The sequence below is a fragment of the Cynara cardunculus genome, unplaced genomic scaffold (assembly GCF_001531365.2).
Source record: "Cynara cardunculus var. scolymus isolate 2C unplaced genomic scaffold, CcrdV1 Un_Scaffold_2685, whole genome shotgun sequence".
NCBI lineage: Eukaryota > Viridiplantae > Streptophyta > Magnoliopsida > Asterales > Asteraceae > Cynara > Cynara cardunculus.
In genome coordinates, this window is record NW_020201185.1 from 28,281 (window position 1) to 46,780 (window position 18,500).

General features: G+C 37.5%; 2 protein-coding genes across 2 annotated transcripts in view; one reads left to right on the forward strand and one right to left on the reverse strand.

Annotated features, from left to right (window-relative positions):
* Positions 1-15,489, forward strand: part of LOC112503219 (probable hydroxyacylglutathione hydrolase 2, chloroplastic) — a 41,270-nt gene extending 25,781 nt beyond the window's left edge. Inside the window, exons 5-8 of the mRNA XM_025107282.1 lie at positions 5,372-5,472; positions 13,451-13,525; positions 13,610-13,708; positions 15,199-15,489. Coding sequence (XP_024963050.1) covers positions 5,372-5,472; positions 13,451-13,525; positions 13,610-13,708; positions 15,199-15,345 — 422 coding nt within the window. The 3' untranslated portion in view covers positions 15,346-15,489. The remainder of the gene's footprint in view (positions 1-5,371; positions 5,473-13,450; positions 13,526-13,609; positions 13,709-15,198) is intronic.
* A 2,310-nt stretch (positions 15,490-17,799) lies between these two features.
* Positions 17,800-18,492, reverse strand: LOC112503224. The gene is made up of 2 exons (XM_025107289.1): positions 18,427-18,492; positions 17,800-18,350 (listed from the first exon to the last, which is right to left on the reverse strand). Exon 2 carries the CDS (start codon positions 18,301-18,303, stop codon positions 17,878-17,880), a length of 426 nt encoding a protein of 141 aa, XP_024963057.1. The 5' UTR covers positions 18,304-18,350; positions 18,427-18,492; the 3' UTR covers positions 17,800-17,877.
* Positions 18,493-18,500: the final 8 nt, after the last annotated feature.

Genomic DNA, 18,500 nt, shown 5'->3' on the forward strand with positions numbered 1-18,500 from the left:
TTGAATCTCACCTTGGGGGATGGAGAGAAGACATAGAGGTATGAGAGGGTGAAGGCATGAGTGAAAGGTGTCAAAAGTATCTTGGGAACATGAAAAGAAGAGATAATAATGTGCATTGGTAACTTGTACTATATGTTATTTTAATTGTAGATTAAGAGATTTTAAGATTGAATGCATAAAGTAGTAGTAATTAATGCATTATGAGTTGTTTTTAAGACTTTGTGCATAAATGTATAATACTTTGAGCATTAAAAATTGTTTTTAAGACTTTTGATAAATCTGGTTTATAAGGTAGTATAGATTTATCTTTGGACCTCTCCTTGAATATACATTCGTAATTGGAGGCTTATCAATACTCCCCCTTCCCCCCCTCAATTCACCTTGTCCTCGAGGTGGAATGTTGGAAACTGCTTACACATATCCGTGTACGACTCCCGCGTGTCTTCAAACTCTAGCAATCCCCGCGAACCAAGGACTTCGATCCCATTATTGTTAAGGTATCGGATACCTTTCAGAGTTTCTAGTTCTATTGGCAGCTCCCAATTATCTTTAAGTGTTGGCGGGAGATGTGTATGGTTCCATGATCGCCAACAGCTTCTTTCTGTTGAGACACATGAAAAACAGGATGGATGCTACTCCCTCGGGCAACTGCAAACGGTAAGCCACCTTACCAATACATACGGTGACAAGAAAAGTCCCATAAAAACGAGGGGCTAACTTAAGATTTCGTTGAGCGGCCAAAGACATTTGTCGATATGGTCGTGTCGTTAAAAATACCCATTGTCCAACCGACAGCTCCACATTCCTTAGATGTTTATCCGCCGATGCTCGCATTCTTTGTTGAGCTCGGAGTAAATGGGTATGTAGCTCCGACAACATTCTCTCTCTTTCTAATAGCATCTGATCCACATTAGAATTAGAGACCTTCATATCCGCGTACGGGGTTATTGAGGGTCTTGACCATACAATATCTTGAACGGGGTGGTGTGGGATGACGTATGGAACGTGGTATTGTAAGAGTATTCAGCCCATGGCAACCAAGTAACCCACTTTCGTGGTTGTGCTCCTGCGAAACAACGTAAGTAAGCCTCAATTCCACGGTTTACCACTTCAGTTTACCCATCACTCTTAGGGTGGTAAGCCGTGCTAAATCTGAGTTTAGTTCCCTGTAATTGCCAAAGTTCCTGCCAAAAATTTCTAAGGAAGACTTTATCTCGGTCTGAGACTATAAACCTTGGCACCCCGTGAAGATGCACGATCTCCTTCACAAAAATGCCCGCCACTTTAGGTGCTGTGAAGGGGTGTTTAAGAGCTATAAAGTGGCTGAATTTACTCGGCCGATCAACCACCACTAATAGAGAGTTAAAGCCCTTGGAAACGGGTAATCCTTCTACGAAATTCATGATAAATCTTCCCAAACCCGCTGTGGAATATCCAAAGGCTGTAGTAAACTGGCTGGCGTCAATGTCGAGCTTTTATTACGTTGACAAGTCACGCACGCGGCTACATATTTCTGGACAGCCAACTTCATTCCTTCCCACCAAAATTCGGCTTTAAGTCGTTGTAAGGTTTTAAGGGACCCCCGCATGACCCCCAGTGGCTCCATCATGGAATTCCATTAGTAACTGGGTAATGATAGGAGATTTGTTGGGGATTACGAGCTTATCATGCTAGAGTAACAAATTGTCTCGCAACTGAAATGGGCGTGGGCAGCCGGACCAAGTTGTAAAGCATCAATGCTGGCTTTACACTTAGGGTCTTGGTTTACTTGTTCAATCAGTTGAGTGATGTTCCATCCCTAAAAAGTAAGTAATTCCATTAAGGTTGGGTCATGGGGTCTTCTAGATAAAGCATCTCCAGCCACATTATCTTTTCCCGGTTTGAACTGGATCGAGAAATCAAACCCATCAGTTTGATTAGCAATTTCTGATACACTGTAGCCACCTCCCTCTGTTCTAATAAGTATTTAAGACTACGTTGATCCGTCTTAACAATGAAGTGCCTTCCCAAAGGATAATGTTTCCACTTTTTGACAGCCAACCCGATAGCCATCAATTCGCGCTCATAGATGGACTTAAACTTTTCTCCAGTTGGTAAAGCTTGACTGAAGTACGTTATTGGCCTTTGTGACTGCATCAAAACTGCCCCCACTCCCGTACCAGAAGCATCCATTTCTACAATGAATTCTTTATTGAAATCCGGTAAGGCTAACACCGGCAAGCCCATCATAGCAGCCTTTAACTGTTGAAAAGTTGTTTCCGACTCCACATTCCATTCAAAACTGTTCTTTTTTAATAGTTGGGTCAAAGGAAAAGCTATTCCTCCATAACCCTTCACAAATCATCGATAGTATCCCGTAAGTCCTAAAAACCCACGAAGTTCTTTAACTTGTGGAGAGGGCCACTCCTTAATTGCTTGCACCTTACCGACTTATGCCTCCACTCCTCTATGAGAGATCGTGTGCCCCAAGTATTCGACCCAATGTTGCCGAAAAACGCACTTCTTACGATTTGCCATCAAGTGATTGTCGCGAAGAATTTGAAGTGCTAATGACAAGTGATAGGCATGGTCTTCCGCACTATGGCTGTAAATGAGTATATCATCAAAAAAGATGAGAATGAATTTACGAAGATGAACTCGAAACAACTCGTTCATAAGAGCTTGAAACATGGTCGGTGCATTGGTGAGGCCAAAGGGCATTACAACGAACTCATAATGTCCCTCATGTGTTCGGAACGCCATCTTCTCAATGTCTCCCTCCTTCATTCTAATTTGGTGATAACCAGATTTGAGATCAAGCTTTGAAAAAATTTGCGCACTGTTTAATTCATCAATCAATTCCTCTACAAGTGGGATAGGGAATTTATTAGCAACCGTAGCGTGATTTAGTGCGCGATGATCCACATAGAATCTCTAACTCCCATCCTTCTGCTTAACCACCAACACCGGACTCGCGTATGGGCTCTCACTAGGCCGAATGATTTGAGCAGCGAGCATTTCTTGTACTAACTTTTCGATCTCATTTTTTTTTTTTTTGTTCATGGGAATAACGATGGGGTCTGGTACTTATAGGAACGGTATTTGGAACGAGGGGAATGGTGTGATCATGGCGTCGTTGTGGGGGTAAATTGTTGAGTGACTCGAACACGACGGAGTATTGCTCAATAACCTCTTGGAACATTGAGTTCGATTCTGACCCTTGAAGGACAACCTCTTCTTGTAATGAATAAAGATCCATGCCACATTTTATAGAGAGATTTTAAAGAAACTGCAACCTTTTATGAACCAGGTTCCCTTCGATTACAATTTTAGACCCCTCAATTTTGATCTTCATTTGCAATGCCTTCCAGTTGACTTTCATGTCACCTAAAGTTTCAAGCCACTGCATTCCAACTATGACATAAGTGCTACCCAATTCTAGAGGCAAGAATCCTGTATTAATTCTTAAATTTGGTAGTTTCAATTCCACCCTTTTACAACAACCTCTACCTTTTACGACTTGACTTGTATCCTTTACCCCGAAACTAGGAGCCTCTTCTATTGGTAATTGTAATCGAGTAACCAAGTCCATAGAGATAAAGTTATGGGATGCCCCACAATCAATAAGAATGATCACGGCTTCTCCATTGATGTGACCCTGAATTTTCATAGTCCTCGGTGATGATAAACCCACCACATATTTTAATGACAGCTCGATTGGTGGAATCAGTGTCTTGACAACCCTCAATTTCATTTAGGTTAAGTTTGCTATCCTGTTCACTAGTTTCTGTAGGATCATCTTGGATCAAGAGAATTTGTAATTCCTTGTTTTTACACTTGTGACCCACTTGATATTTCTCACCACATCGAACGCAAAGTCCCTTAGCTCGTTTGTCTTGAAGCTCTGTCTCCGTTAATTTCCTGGTCACTCTAGATTCGGGCTGTAATATGGATGTTGTACTAGTACCCATACTCTTCCTCAACAAGGATGGGGCACTAGTGACCGTGGTACCATAAGTTGGAGTTGGACGGAGACTTGAACCGGCGAAATTAGGGGAGGGTTTGTACGATACATTATTCCCTTTAACGCTTCCAGTCAAAGGAGAATTTCGATCCTCAACCAATTGGGCCGTTTCCATGATTTGGGCTAATCGTTGAGGCCTCAACAATCTAACCTCAACTTGTATGTTGGGCTTGAGTCCATTCATGAAATTACACTCTAACACTCAATTTGGAAGATCTAACAGGGAAGACGCTAAAATTTCGAAGGAATGACGAAATTCACGAAGGTTACCTGTTTGTCGAAGCGCTAAAAGTTGTTCAAGGGCGGAACCACCGTTAGTGAGCCTAAACCTATTGATAATCTGCAATTTCAAATCATCCAATAGCAAAATTGGATGGCAACCATCAGCCCAGTGGAACCATGCGAGAGCCTCACCCTCCATACATATACCCGCCGTGGCTACCTTCTCTTTATCATCGAAACGTTGAAGTGCGAAATAGCGTTGGGCTCTGAAAATCAACCCATCCAGATCAGTCCCATTGAACATTGGTAACTCTACACGTTGTAATCTCCAATCGGATGGAATAAATCCTTGGGTTGTTGGTTTCGGGGAACTAATTGTCTCTGGAGAAGAAACGGAAGTAAAATTAACATCACCTATTAGTTTCGTAACCGGACTGCCACTAGATCCAGATGACTGATACGAACCACCAGATGTTCCCACTGGAGATGAGACCTTCATCCCTTGTTGTATCAACATATCCAATTTCCCCTCAATCTAAATCATCGATTTTTTTGGTGTTTCCTGTCAAATCAGTGCGAATTGCTTGAACACTTTCTTCTAACACGTCCAATTGATCGGCTTGGGATTTGGGAGGCATGGTCGATCAGAATCGGTCGCTCTGATACCAATTTGATAGACCCAAGCGATTGCAATTGTATTAATGGCAAAACCGGATTGATTACAATGAAAAAATCAAAGAAAAACTAGATGGGAATTTGAGAGCCCATTTCTCTCCTACACGATCAAAAGATCACACAAAAACTGAATGAAATCCCCTGCCAAAACCACGCCCCTGCCATATACCATTATCCTTGCCTTCTTTATTATATTTTAAAAATTACCCCCTCGACTTTACTCTTTATTTGTCTTTGGACCCCTCCTTGAATATACTTTCGTAATTGGAGGCTTATCAAATGGTTGAGGTTTTCAAACTTCATTATACATGGATCTGTGCTGTTGTACTAGGAGATCTATAAATGGTTCTAATTTAGGATAATCAAAAGAGGTAAAAAGGATAATCAAAAGAGGTAAAAAATTCTTCCCAAAGAACAAAAAGAAGACAATAGAGATAACAAGTTGTTAATTCTTTGTTGCATTACATGCAGGTCATATTAGCTTCTATTTTCCAGGCTCTGGGGCTATTTTCACTGGAGATACTTTATTCAGCTTATCATGTGGCAAACTATTTGAAGGAACACCTGAACAGGTAATCAGACCACATATCGTTCTTGTAATTGATTGGTTCCAGATTTCACTTTCGGTAAGCTTTGTCATATATATTACTGTTGTGGTCATCTTTTGCACTAGTCACTGGTTTTTTGCAGTTATTTGATCAACTTCTACCAGTTCTTTGGTGCTTATAAACATACTTTGCATATTAAAAAAACACTGAATGGTTTGTGTTTTACCTTTGCACATTGCATGTAAAGAGATTTTAATGAAATATAATATTCTGTAGATAAGAGAGCAGAGGCAGGTCCAGAAAATTTTCCTAGCGGGTGCACAGAATGATTAGCATAATATGAAATAAAACAGAAATTAATTATGAAAAGTATGGTTTCATTAGAAATGACATGTTTTTTCTCAAGACCCACTGTTACCAAAAAGTTAGAAGGAGAGGCAAAGGGATTTGAACTTGCAATCCGCAATACCATATGCAATGACACTATTGGTAGGCTGCAACTACTTTGTTTACTTGGAGGAGCACACATCAAATTAAAAGCCGATGTACCTTTAGGACTGCTAAAACTTTTTCCACTACGTCGTCACAGTAGAGGTAGCACGGGCACCCTCTCCATCCTTCTTACCTGTAGGAGAGCATGTAGAGCTGCTTTCCGTATTCCTGAGTCCAAGTATCGGGTCACCTTATTGTAATTTGTAACAGTAACAGGCTTCTTATCGTTATTGTTCCATATAATCAATACTGTAATCTTGTTATAGAAGCTGATCTGTGGAAGAATGTGAGAACTTGGTATCTTTTGGCTTAATTGAAATTTGAGTAAGTTCTTTATAGCAAATAAACTACTCATATTGACACCTGTATCTTTTTCATGGTTTTTGTTAGATTCCCCTGAAAAAGCCTGACATCTTTCCATTATGAAACCGCTTTTTTCTGTTGATCCGTCTGTCATAATAAGGCATTTGCTAACTGGCCATGTGTAAAATTCATTGGGCCTTAAACTCCAGTTTCAATATAGGAAGGCCGTCTTATGATTGTTGGTATCTTTTGGCTTAATTGAAATTTGAATAAGTTCTTTGTTGCAAATAAACTACTCATATCAAGTACCAACACCTGTACCTTTTTCATGGTTTTTGTTAGGTTCCCCTGAAAAAGCACTGATAATTTTTCCTTTATGAAATCTTTTTATGTTTGTTGATCTGTCTGTCATATTAAAGGATTTGCTAATCGCACGTGTAAAATTCACAGGGACTTAAAGTCAGGTTTGAACATAGGATTGGCGTCTTATGATTATTGGCATCTTTTGGCTTAATTGAAATTTGAATAAGTTCTTTATTGAAAAGAAACCACTCATATCAACACCTATATCTTTTTCATGGTCTTTGTTAGATTCCACAGAAAAAACACTGACCGTCTTTCCATTATGAAACTTTTTTTTTCTGTTGATCCGTCTGTCATAATAAGGCATTTGCTAACTGGGGCCATGTGTAAAATTGATTGGGCCTTAAACTCAGATTTGAATATAGGATTCCCGTCTTATGGTTCTTGGTCTCCAAGTTGAGATAAACCGTCATTTTTGGCTTGTTCATATGACTTAACAACCTTGCTGTAGCCATGGTTGTATAAAGTGCTACTGGTAGGCTACATACGGGAATATGCAAGCGGCATGCACACACACACACATATATATATGTATATGTGTGTGTGTATGTACATGCATGTATTTTTTATTCTTTAATCCTTCCCTGCTGGCCTTCTGAACCAATGTTTGGGCAATTATCTGGAAGTGGTATGGATAGGTTTGGAAGATCAAGGTAGCAAACTAGGGTGAGGATTTGTAGCTAGCCTAGACAGGAGGAAGGGATCTGGAGAGATGGAGAATGGGGGTAGGCTAGTGAGCCGACAGTTAATCCTCCTGAATTCTAGCAATCCTTCCTACCTCAGTTATGTTTTTCTTCTACATGCTTCCGTTTGTATGTTTTGTTTGCTTGTCCGATCGATTGTTGCTTACTTCTAACTTGTTTTTGAAAATTTAGCACTGTCTTTCTTGTTTCTTTTTTGAATGTTCTTCTTATGTTCTTTTTAGCAAGCTTTTATTCTTTTTTTCCACACTTACCACAAGTCGGGGGGGGGGGGGGGGGTTATGGAAATAGCCGCTCTAGTCTTTGGGATAGAAGTCAAGTCTGTGTACATCTCACCCTCCCCGAACCCCAGCTTCGGACGGGATATACTAGGCATGTATGGTTTGGTTTGGTTTTGGTATGAATAGGTTGTTAATGATGTTAGTCGTAGGATGAGTGCGGTGGATGAAGTTGTGACAGACTTTAACACATCTGTAATTTTAGAAAGTCTGAAACTGAAAGCCTTCCATGAGATATTAATTAGACGTAATATGATGTAGGGGCATAATGTCGGGCCACCAAAAGTAAGCATTTATACAAGATTGAAGTACGAATGATGACATGGATGCATCATGTATAGCTCACACATTGAAGTTTAGTAAATAATTATATTTGGGAGAAGATTGCGTTGAATATGCTAAAGTAGTTTCTTGGAAGGATGCTATTGATGTCCTAGAATGCTTGAGGATTTACCTCTAACGAATTTTTTTTTTTCAGTTTTCATTTGTAGCACACCACAAGTAGTTTGAAATGAGAGGCTTGTGTATGTTGATTGGCATCTGTTTTTTGTCCATGGGAATGTAAAAGTCTAAATAAACCTAGAAGTGGGCAAGTGCTCATGGATACGCCAAATTCAATGTTCCAAGGGTTACTCCAGGACTGTTTTGCCAAGCAAATAAAAGAACGTATGCTCATTATCTATTCCATATTACATGTACAATTGATCAAGAAACATCATATCAAGATGAAGTGGGTATATAGCTTAGGAGGTGTTTGATATTGAAGCTGAAATTATTATCTGTGTTGGTTGATGGTTACTTCTAGCTCATAGACAGAGAAATTTCAGAAGTCCGCTTTGAGTGGTCAAGTGCTCTTAATCTTGTATATCTCTTTTAATCTTGTGTACAATGGTTAGGGATATTGTGCCAACAGTTGTAGGATCAAAGTTGGCTGCGTTTGATGACCTTGACAGTTGTGGATAGGGATGTAAGCGGGTTGGGCTGGGTAGTTTGCGGCATATATACAACCCAACTCAATTATGGCGGTTGGAAAAATCTCAACACAACCCAATCCATTCAAAAGTATAACCCAACCCAACCGTTGGGTTGGGTTGGGTTGGCGGATTAGTAGTATACATAAATTTGACGAATGAAGTACGATAAATATAACTAAAAGTATACCTAACAAAGTTATTACGATCATCCAAATATATATTTAAATCTTTAAGTCTTAGAATCAGACTTTTCAAAGTATGAATGATGGATAATACTTTGGATCATCAATCAAGTATGACCGTTTTAGACTTGTGCGACTCAATATTGCCTTCGCCTTGAGTTTGTTTACGTTGTCTACTATTCAAAAACAAAAGTTAAACAATTTATTAAGAATATATAAGCATGAAAAAAGAACCATTGTTATCACATTAATTTACAAAGTTTATTCACCTTCAAGAAACTCATGTTATTTCATCCAAATATTCATTTCTTGAATACCCTCATAATTCTTTTTCAACCAACTTTGCATGCATACAATGGCCTCCGCCATTTTTGGACTCAAAGAGCTTATAAATGAGTCCAAAATATGTTTGCTAGTACTAAAGGCGGATTCAAAAGCCATGGTGGATACATGTATAGCAAGAAAATGCTATACCTAATAGCATTATCTTTCCACCAAAGTACAACATCAAATGAGAGTCTTTAGATTGATGGATTCATCAACCCAATATCTATCAACATCATTCATATTCTTTGGCACATCCATTTGTTATTGCCAAAATGATTCTTATAATTTTCTCATATGAGATCTTTTGTCATCATTCTTTGGTGGTGAATCTCTGTTTGTAACCTATACATATAGCCAAAAAGAATAACATAAACTCAACAAACATTATATAAAATTTTACACATTATTAATATATAAATATATATAAAATGAAGAGTATATAAAATTTTACACATTATTAATATATACGTATAATTTTATTAGAGTTATATATGTGTATATTAGCCAGGGGAGGGGTTGGGTTGGGTTGGGGTGGGTGGAGCTAGGCCTAACCTAATTTCAACCCTCTTAATTTTGGTGGTTTAATGGTTTGATGACTTGGCGTTTTAATGGGTTGTGTTTAATTGGGTTGTTACCGGATTGGATTGGGCGGATTGAGCGGGTTGACAATTTTTTTATACAACCTTAGTTGCTGAAGAGTTGTTTGTTGTGCTTCTTCAAAGACCATGTGAGCTTTTATCGTAGTTGCCTTCTGGGTTAATTGTGTAAGATCCTGGTAGTTTAGCTGATGCTTTAGTGTGCATCAAAATAGTTAGGGTCCATTTGGTTTGCAGGATTTGGATTGATTTGGAATTGGATTCTGTTCCCATCTCGCATTTAGTTTAAAGGAATGTCTGGAATTGAAATAAGATAACCTAACATATACTCCTTGAATTCTTGAGCATGATTTACTCTCTTTCACTCGGTCTCAACAACCCCAGATTACATGTCAGGAAAAAGAAATGCAATTGAGCTATACGTTCAATACGAGGATATATATATATATATATATATATATAGGGGGACCTCCTTTTGAGAACCCATGAACTTGTGATAACCTTGAGAACTAGTGCATCATGTGATATTTCATTTGATTTTTTTCATCTAAGACTAGGATTTAGGATATCAATTAACATATATTTGTTTCAACATATGTTTGTTTCACATGTATTTGTTTCATAATGTGAACCTTTTTAGCCTCTTTATGAAACAAAAGTTATACGTAAAAAAGTTTCACATTGTGAACTGCATACATATGAAGCAAACAAAATGTGAAACAAATATATGTTCAATAATACATTAAATGCTAGCCTTAGATGAGAAAAAATCATGTGAAATAATACCTTAAGATGATAGTTCCATGGTTATCACAATATATGAAGTTCTCAATATAATCACTTATGATGGATAACCAAACTAAATCAAACGAAATCACTTATGATGGATAACCAAACTAAATCACTTACTACATGATGAAACGAGCTTGAAATGCATATGCTTGCATAACATGTCACTTAGACAGTCACAACAAGTGTCAGACATATAGCCACACAAATATGTAAGTTAGACCTGCAGATCTGCACATACCAATGTGAGATGTGGCGTTGGGCTCTATATTGTCATCCACCCCACAAACAAATTAAATATAGGCCAACCCTCAAAAGTACAAAAGAGGAGACACCGTGGAAATTCATACATTGCCTCCAAGATGTGGAGAAAGTAAGAAATTCATACAAGTATATCGCGAATAAACGAACACAGAGCGGAAAGATAATAAAGGATTTGTGGCTATCGGGTAATGAATTAAACAAACGCTAATGGAATTGAAATCCATGTTTATATTATTTGTTCGATAACTACATGAATACATATCTGTTATAATTATATGTTTTGGTATGCGTATATGTGAAATCCATGTACATTATTTGTTCGAAATCCTAGCATATTTGATTTGCTTGTAGGGTGTATGGCGGTGTAGTGCCCAACGCCATATCTCACATTTTGGTATGCGTATATGCTTGTGTGGCTATATGGCTGACACTTGTTGTGAAATGTTACACAAGCGTATGCATTTTCGAGCTTCTACCCCTATAAGTGATTCGTTTGAGTTTTGTATTTGGTTATCCATCATAAATAATTTCATTTGATTCGGTATTTGGTTTTGTTTGTGAAGTGTAAACTCTTATTTGCTTGATAACCTATGATCATCTTTTGCGCTTTCGTAGTGCTTGCTTTTGCCATATATGTGTGTGTGTATATATATTAGCGCACTTAGTGTTTAGATTAGCTGCATAGCTTTTTTTGCGACATGTAATTAGGGGGTTGCAGGGACTAAGTGAGAGAGTAGACCAAGCTCAAGACTTCAAGGAGTATATGTTTATTGCGACTTTAGTTCTTGTTTTGGTTATCCTCTATTTGTTGATAAGTTGGTTTTGATCAAGAGTTGTATTTGGATGGTTTTTATTGGTTGGGTCGTTTTAAATTATATGGAGGATAGCAAGTATTTGGGTTTAAGCTTTTCTTTTGTTTATGGTTCGAAGTAACTCTCTTTTCCTTTGCGTGAATGGGGTGTTACAATTACGATGCTAGATGGTAAATAGTAGACTCTTAAACCCAACCAAACAAACCCTGTATATCCCACCCAAAAGTGGGGTCTTGGGGAGGTGATTTGTACGCAGATTTGACCTCCACTAGAAGAGTAGAGGGGCTGTGTGATGACCTCCGGATTGTGCATAGTGTGCAAAAAAAGGATAAAGATTGTTCAAAAGAATCGTAAAAAGATCATAGGAAGAACATTCGAGAAGTTCAATTTTAACATGCGAAAGGCAATATTAAATTATGAAAACCGAGTTAGAAGTAAGCAACCAAAATCAACCAGACAAACCAAAATACTAATCGAGGTGGGAAGAACAACATACCTCTAGTCTAACCTAGGATTCACAGGTCTAATCTATGGCTCACTAACCCTATCCTCTACCTCTCAGACCCCTTCCTCCCGTCTAAGCTAGCCATACAAACCCCAGCCCTAGTTTGTTACCCAAATCTTTGGTCTCCAAGAAATCCTATCAGAGGTCCAAATATCAAGTTGTATCTGGATGGCAGCGAGCTACTTGATGATCTTGAGGAGATACTGAAGACTAGTTGTGATATCTAATGGTCACAAGACCATACATTATTTATCCGGATGGGTGTGGTAAGTCGGTTCATGTGCATATGAGGTATCTCAAGGGGACATTAGGGAAATGCATCTTCTACACTCATCATGGGCATACGGATCTCCGGATTACTCTTATGCTAGTTATGCAGATTGCCTATATGGTCGGAGATCCACCATAGGGCATTGTATTTACTTTGGAAGAAATCTCGTGTCATGGTAGAGTAAAAAGTATGATATAGTTTTTTTCTACTGCCATGTCCGAATATCAAGCAAAGCCTTGTAGAGACTATGAAGTGACCTAGGTATGATTTGTTGACTCAGGAATTGGGAGATCCTTTAGCTGGGTTGATGAAACTGTATTGACTAAAGTTAATTGTGGTTATGTTTGCCAGGAAGTAGTTTGTACTGCTCATATAACTTTGTCTATGGAGCCTTCAAGAGGTTGCTGAATATGACAAGATTGCTTATAGGATCACGTATATATATATATATATATATATATATATGAAAAGTTGGGCATGTTAAACATATATGCTCCAACTTTAGGAGAAGTGTTCAAGATATAGGGCTTACTTAAGAGTACATATCTACTTGAATCTCTCTCTTTTTATTGTTTACCTCTGTTGCATGATGTAAATTATGGAAAAAATATTGTTAAACATAAGGTCATCTTCTTTTGGAAGTTAATTTGTGAGTTCATAAATATAAAATTGATACAAATCTATTTGATTTTAGCAAATACAGTAGTTATAAGTGCATATCAACTGGAAAGTGATTTTAAAAGGTCAAAGTGTATCTCTAATGAAGTAGGAGGGAGAAAAACATACATGTCTAAATGTTCACGGCTACAACATCTATCCATATGTGTAGATGAATCAGAATGAACATGTGAAGTATAAGTTGATCCAAATTCCCTTCAGGAGATTCCTTTGCTGTGTGATTATTGTGTTCTCTGAAGTTCTCTATGAAATTTGACTACGCATCAATGACGATCCCGATTCTGATATTTTGATATTTTTCAAGTGATTTACTTATCGGTTCTAATGTATACCAAGATATATTTCCGATACCAACTAATGCCAAATTATGTTTTGCTAACTAGTGACGACGGTTTTATCTAAGTTTAATCATTACATATGCTTTTGTGGATGAGAAGAGCTGAAAGGTGTTCGCTTTTGTGGTTCAGATGCATGAGTCCCTTGGAAAGTTAATATTGTTGCCAGAAGACACAAATATATATTGTGGTCATGAATATACGTTGGTAAGTGATGTTTTTCTTTACCATTGCTCTTCGTGTGGTCTATAATCAAGCTTGTAAGTTTAACGGTGGGCATTCTATCGACAGAGTAATTCGAAGTTTGCACTGTCTGTTGAGCCTGGGAATGAGGAACTGCAGTCATATGCAGCCAATATAGCCCATCTTTGCAAAAAGAACTTGCCAACGGTAATTTACTCATTTTGAGTTATGATGTGTTCCTGCCTTCCCTTATCTTATGAAAACTAAACCCTCATCCTGCTGTCTGGTGCTTTTGAGTATATACAGAACTATCCACTCCTTTCGTCCCATGAAAATTGCAACCATGTACCTTAATAAAAGTGAACAACTACCAATAAATTGTCTAAAATACCACATAGGAGTACCTTTTAGAAAAGGCAAGGCAAATAAATAAAAAATAAAAAGGCAGAGTTTAAAAGCAAACATGAAGCCTAAAAGGTCCGAGATTGCCCAAAACAGAAAAGGAAAACCCGATGCAAGGAGAAAAGCACAAATAAAGTCTTAAATCCAACTGCGGAACCAAAAACCAAATAGATTGCCCCGATGCTTGCAATCCTTTTTGAGTTGGACTTGATTCTGGGTCTGGAGATGATCTCATTTGATTGAATGGCCTTAAGTTCTTGATTTAGATTGGATTGGCAGCTTTTGGTTATCTCTAAGGGTATAAGAAGATCCTTGGGATTGCAATAAATCTCTTGAGAAGCTAGGTTGATTTTATTACTGAAAAGTTTCAAGCCACCTATGATTTTCTTACTTGTTCGCTTCTTAATTTTCCTCTGGGTGCATGAACAAGAAATCTGGGCTAGAGATGGCCAGCATTTGGAATAAAGTTAAGAGAACAAACAGGATTCCATGCTTGAGATTGTGAAAAAAGGTTTGATATCTTATCAATTTAATTGAATTTGGAATAGGTTTAGGAGGTGAGGAATCAAGTAACCAAAGGAAATGCTTGTCGAAAGAAGGGATTATAACTTTTTAGTGATCACTGGTAATACCAAAAAAAGAACTATTCAAAAAGTTCAGTTTCAGAACTAAAAGTTGCAAAAGGAGATGAGAAAGGAATGAGTATGAAACATCCATAGGAGGTTAGCTTTTTTTCTTGCAGAACAAAATCAATACCATGCTCGATTTTCTTTGGTAATTGTGGGTGTACGGATCATGTTTCTTCGACTAATCTTGTAGTTAACAGCCAAGCAAACCCTTGAGTAGACCAACCATTTTGTTTGAAAGTAGACCAATATGTAATTTTTACATATATACTCCAAAAAGGGAACGTTGCAATTTCATAGGTCATCCAAAGAGATAAGAGGTTGTTTACCAAAAGTTTACCGGCAAGAGTCACCGTCCTTACTTACCTTATCGGATAACATTCTTGGTCGTAAAAAGAGATTGTTGGTAAGTGTCTTTTACTCGGTATGCGCTTACCGGCTAAGTTTCTCGGTCCTTACTATGCTATGCCTCTTACCGGGTAAGATTGTCGGTGCCAAGTCCTTGGCATGCTCACCAAGTAAAGTAAGTGACACATGGTTAAGCGTTTGGTAAACGGCCCCGAAGTGTTGCATGTTGTTCGAGTTGTATCTTCCATTGCGCTTTTGTTCAAAAAGTGAACGTTTTTTTTTCAATCAAATTTTGAAGTCATATTGCTGTTTTGTGCACAGATTCCAACCACTCTAAAGAAGGAGAAGTTATGTAATCCTTTCTTGCGTACTTCAAGTCGAGAAATACGTCGGACATTGAATATTCCAATGGATGCGAGCGACGCAGAGGCATTGGGTGTGATCCGACAAGCCAAAGATGATTTCTAAATAGTTTTTGTATACCCTTTTTACCTTGTGTCAATGTCGTGCACATAAGAAATTAGGTCTAGCATTCCGGAAGATGGCTACGACACAAATACCAACCATACACACAAGCTTTAATGAATGATTACCCAATGCTTCTTTTTGATCGCGTATACGCTATCATTACCGTTTTACCGTTATTTTTGAAATGCCAAATCATCGGTCGGGTCTTTGGAGGTGGAATGTTTGCAAATTCAAAGTCTACTCCAAAGAGTAAAATGCATGTAATGTAAGAGCATCTCCAACGGAGGTTCTTATAAGAACCTACTTTTGCTTGCCACAACATTTCTACCTCACCGAATTAAGAACCTATATAAAACTTCACAACGGCACTACTTACGAGAATCCGTTTTGTGGGTTCTATTTATAAAGTCAATAGAATATATAAGAAACTAACAAAGATAAGAATCAAGATTCTTGTACGAAAACTCAACGGAGATGAGGTTCTTATAACAGTAGTTGTAATAAACTTGTCGAGTAATCACGTGACATAAATTTTCAACGATTTCACGGTTATAAATATTTCAGTGCCATGTTTCATATTTGACAAACATTCATTATGCATTTCATAGTATAAAAACATGCTTCAATGTGATGTCGATAACGTTTGCTCGTATGGCGACTGATTTCGGCTCTCTCATCGGTGAACTAGGACCATAAACATGGTCCTCTGCTATGGTACAATACCACCTAGCGATTTTAGTTCATTGACCCTTGTTTTCAACCATCCTTTCACGGTTTTAACTTATCGAGTTCGAGTCGTTTTTTTTTGTAGAACCATTGTATTACATCGTTTCATCATTGAAATGAAACCCGCATGTAAACATCTTACTTATGAAAGTATATGAACATGAATATGGCCCTTTTTAACATGTCGAAACCGTAATCTTTATTGTTCATAGCGAGCGTAGCGTTTATAATGAAATGTTAATGATTCTTATATAGAACATTTCATTCATACTGAAATTGATCCCAAACTTCTCAATTGATTGATAATAAATGTAGATAACTTAGAAGGAAAAAATTGTTCATAAGCCTCGGAATTCGTGTGATCATACTTCTAAAACACCTCCAAGATACGAATATCTATTTCGCGTCAATACGCGGGTAATCAATTGTGATGATTAACCATCTCATGGAATCTTGATCGTTATGTACACTCGCAAAGGTTAAGGTAGTCAAGTTTTTATCCAGAATTCTTTTGTGTTTTATGTGACGTTTTGGTATAATAATTTTGGGTAATTGAGAAATTTGATCCGTTACTATATAATGTTAATTATTCATTTGACTATTAAGACTCGTTTACCAAACACTTACCTGGTAAGTTCTGACGGTAAAATTTAACACTATTATTTACTTATCGGGTAAGATTTTAGTCCACCAAAACGACATTGTATGCAACAATTTACCTGATAAGCGTTTAACATGGTAAGAGTCGTCACCCTCACTTACCGGGTAAGACTCTTGGACCTTGTCTCGCTCTTACCGGGTAAGATTCTTGGTCCTTACCATATTTATTTGGTGAGTTAATGTTACTTGGTAAACGCTTACCCAGTAAACGTTTGATAAACGGCCCCTACGTTTGAGATTATTGAATTTAATTTTGACTAGGCTCAAACACTTTGAGGTAATGGAAACTAGCCGTTTTTTTAAATATAGCCGTTTATGACCGTTGGTCTTTTTGGTCTTTTAGGCCCTATATATAAGTGTAATGGAGTATGGATTTACATACCAACTTACAAAACGCAAAAAACATAAAAAAGACTTTTACAATTCTCGGTTTCTCGCTATATTTTGTGACTTCGGCTCATATTCATTTCTCACTTTCACTTTACAATTCTCATTTCTTTTTGTCTTTGTATTACAAAATGCCAGTAAACAACATGATGCATCAAACGAATACTGAACAAGGACGAAAGTCCGAGATTTGGAATTCATACAACTTGGAATTCTTATTAGAAGAATTCAAGAGACTGAAACTTTTCAGATCAATCTGACATGGGATATCGATGATGAATAAGGGGCCATTTACCAACATTTTTGGTTAAGTGCTGATTGGGGTAAGAGGTCTGACTGTGGTAAGAGGTCTGACTGGAGTAAGTGCTGATTGGATTTTCTTGTTTACCAAACATTTTGTATTAAGTGATGATTATGTCAAAAAGACCATTATGTCCCTCTTTCTGGAGTAAGTGCTGATTGAAAATTATTGTTTACCATATGTATTGTATTAAGAGCTAACATAAAATGTTATTTATCAAAAAATTTAAATATAATTTCAAATTCTTTTTTGCTTACGAAGATATATTGATACTCAATATATTAACATATTACCGATTTTCATAATTTAGAATAAAAAGTCAAATTTTCTAAAAGCAAACTATTAAAATAAGGACCAACAAAGGAAACAACAACAAACCATCAACAACGAACAAAAAGTCATTACAAGTCTTTAACATAATTGTTTGCGTACAAATAGTTCGCTTACAAATATTAATTTCAAGCATTCAACATTAATTGATTTGCAATCTGATCACGCAAATCAGTCATATATTCATTGCCTTGGGGACCCCATTGTGTTTCTTCAACATCTTCCTCAATGCTTTCTTCCTCGATTCCTTCGTCTTGGTCTTCGATAGTAAACATGTTGTTTTCATCATACTCCATAAACAGGCGATCTTGAATATTGCATCTCCTTATAAAATTGTGAATTGCAAAACAAGCAATCACTACATCTTTTTGTATTGGGAAAGGGTAAGGAGCTATTTGTCTTAAAATTGGAAATATTGCTTTCAAGACCCCGTATGCACGCTCGATGACATTTCTAAGTTGCGCATGGGCATGATTGAACCGTTCTTCCTTAGTCAAGGCACGTCGGCGTCGAAAATCTGCTAACCAATACCTTGTATTGCGATAGGGGGTCATAAATCCACGAGTATTGGTATATGCAGCATCACAAAGATAATATTTACCTGTAACSACAAAATACAATTTAAAAGTATAAATCATAATGAGGTTTAAATGTTAAGAAAAAAAAATGAAACATACTTGGTGGAGGAAACGGAAATCCTGAAGTTGGGTTAAATGCAACTTCTGTCAGAACTCGAGAATCATGTGCAATG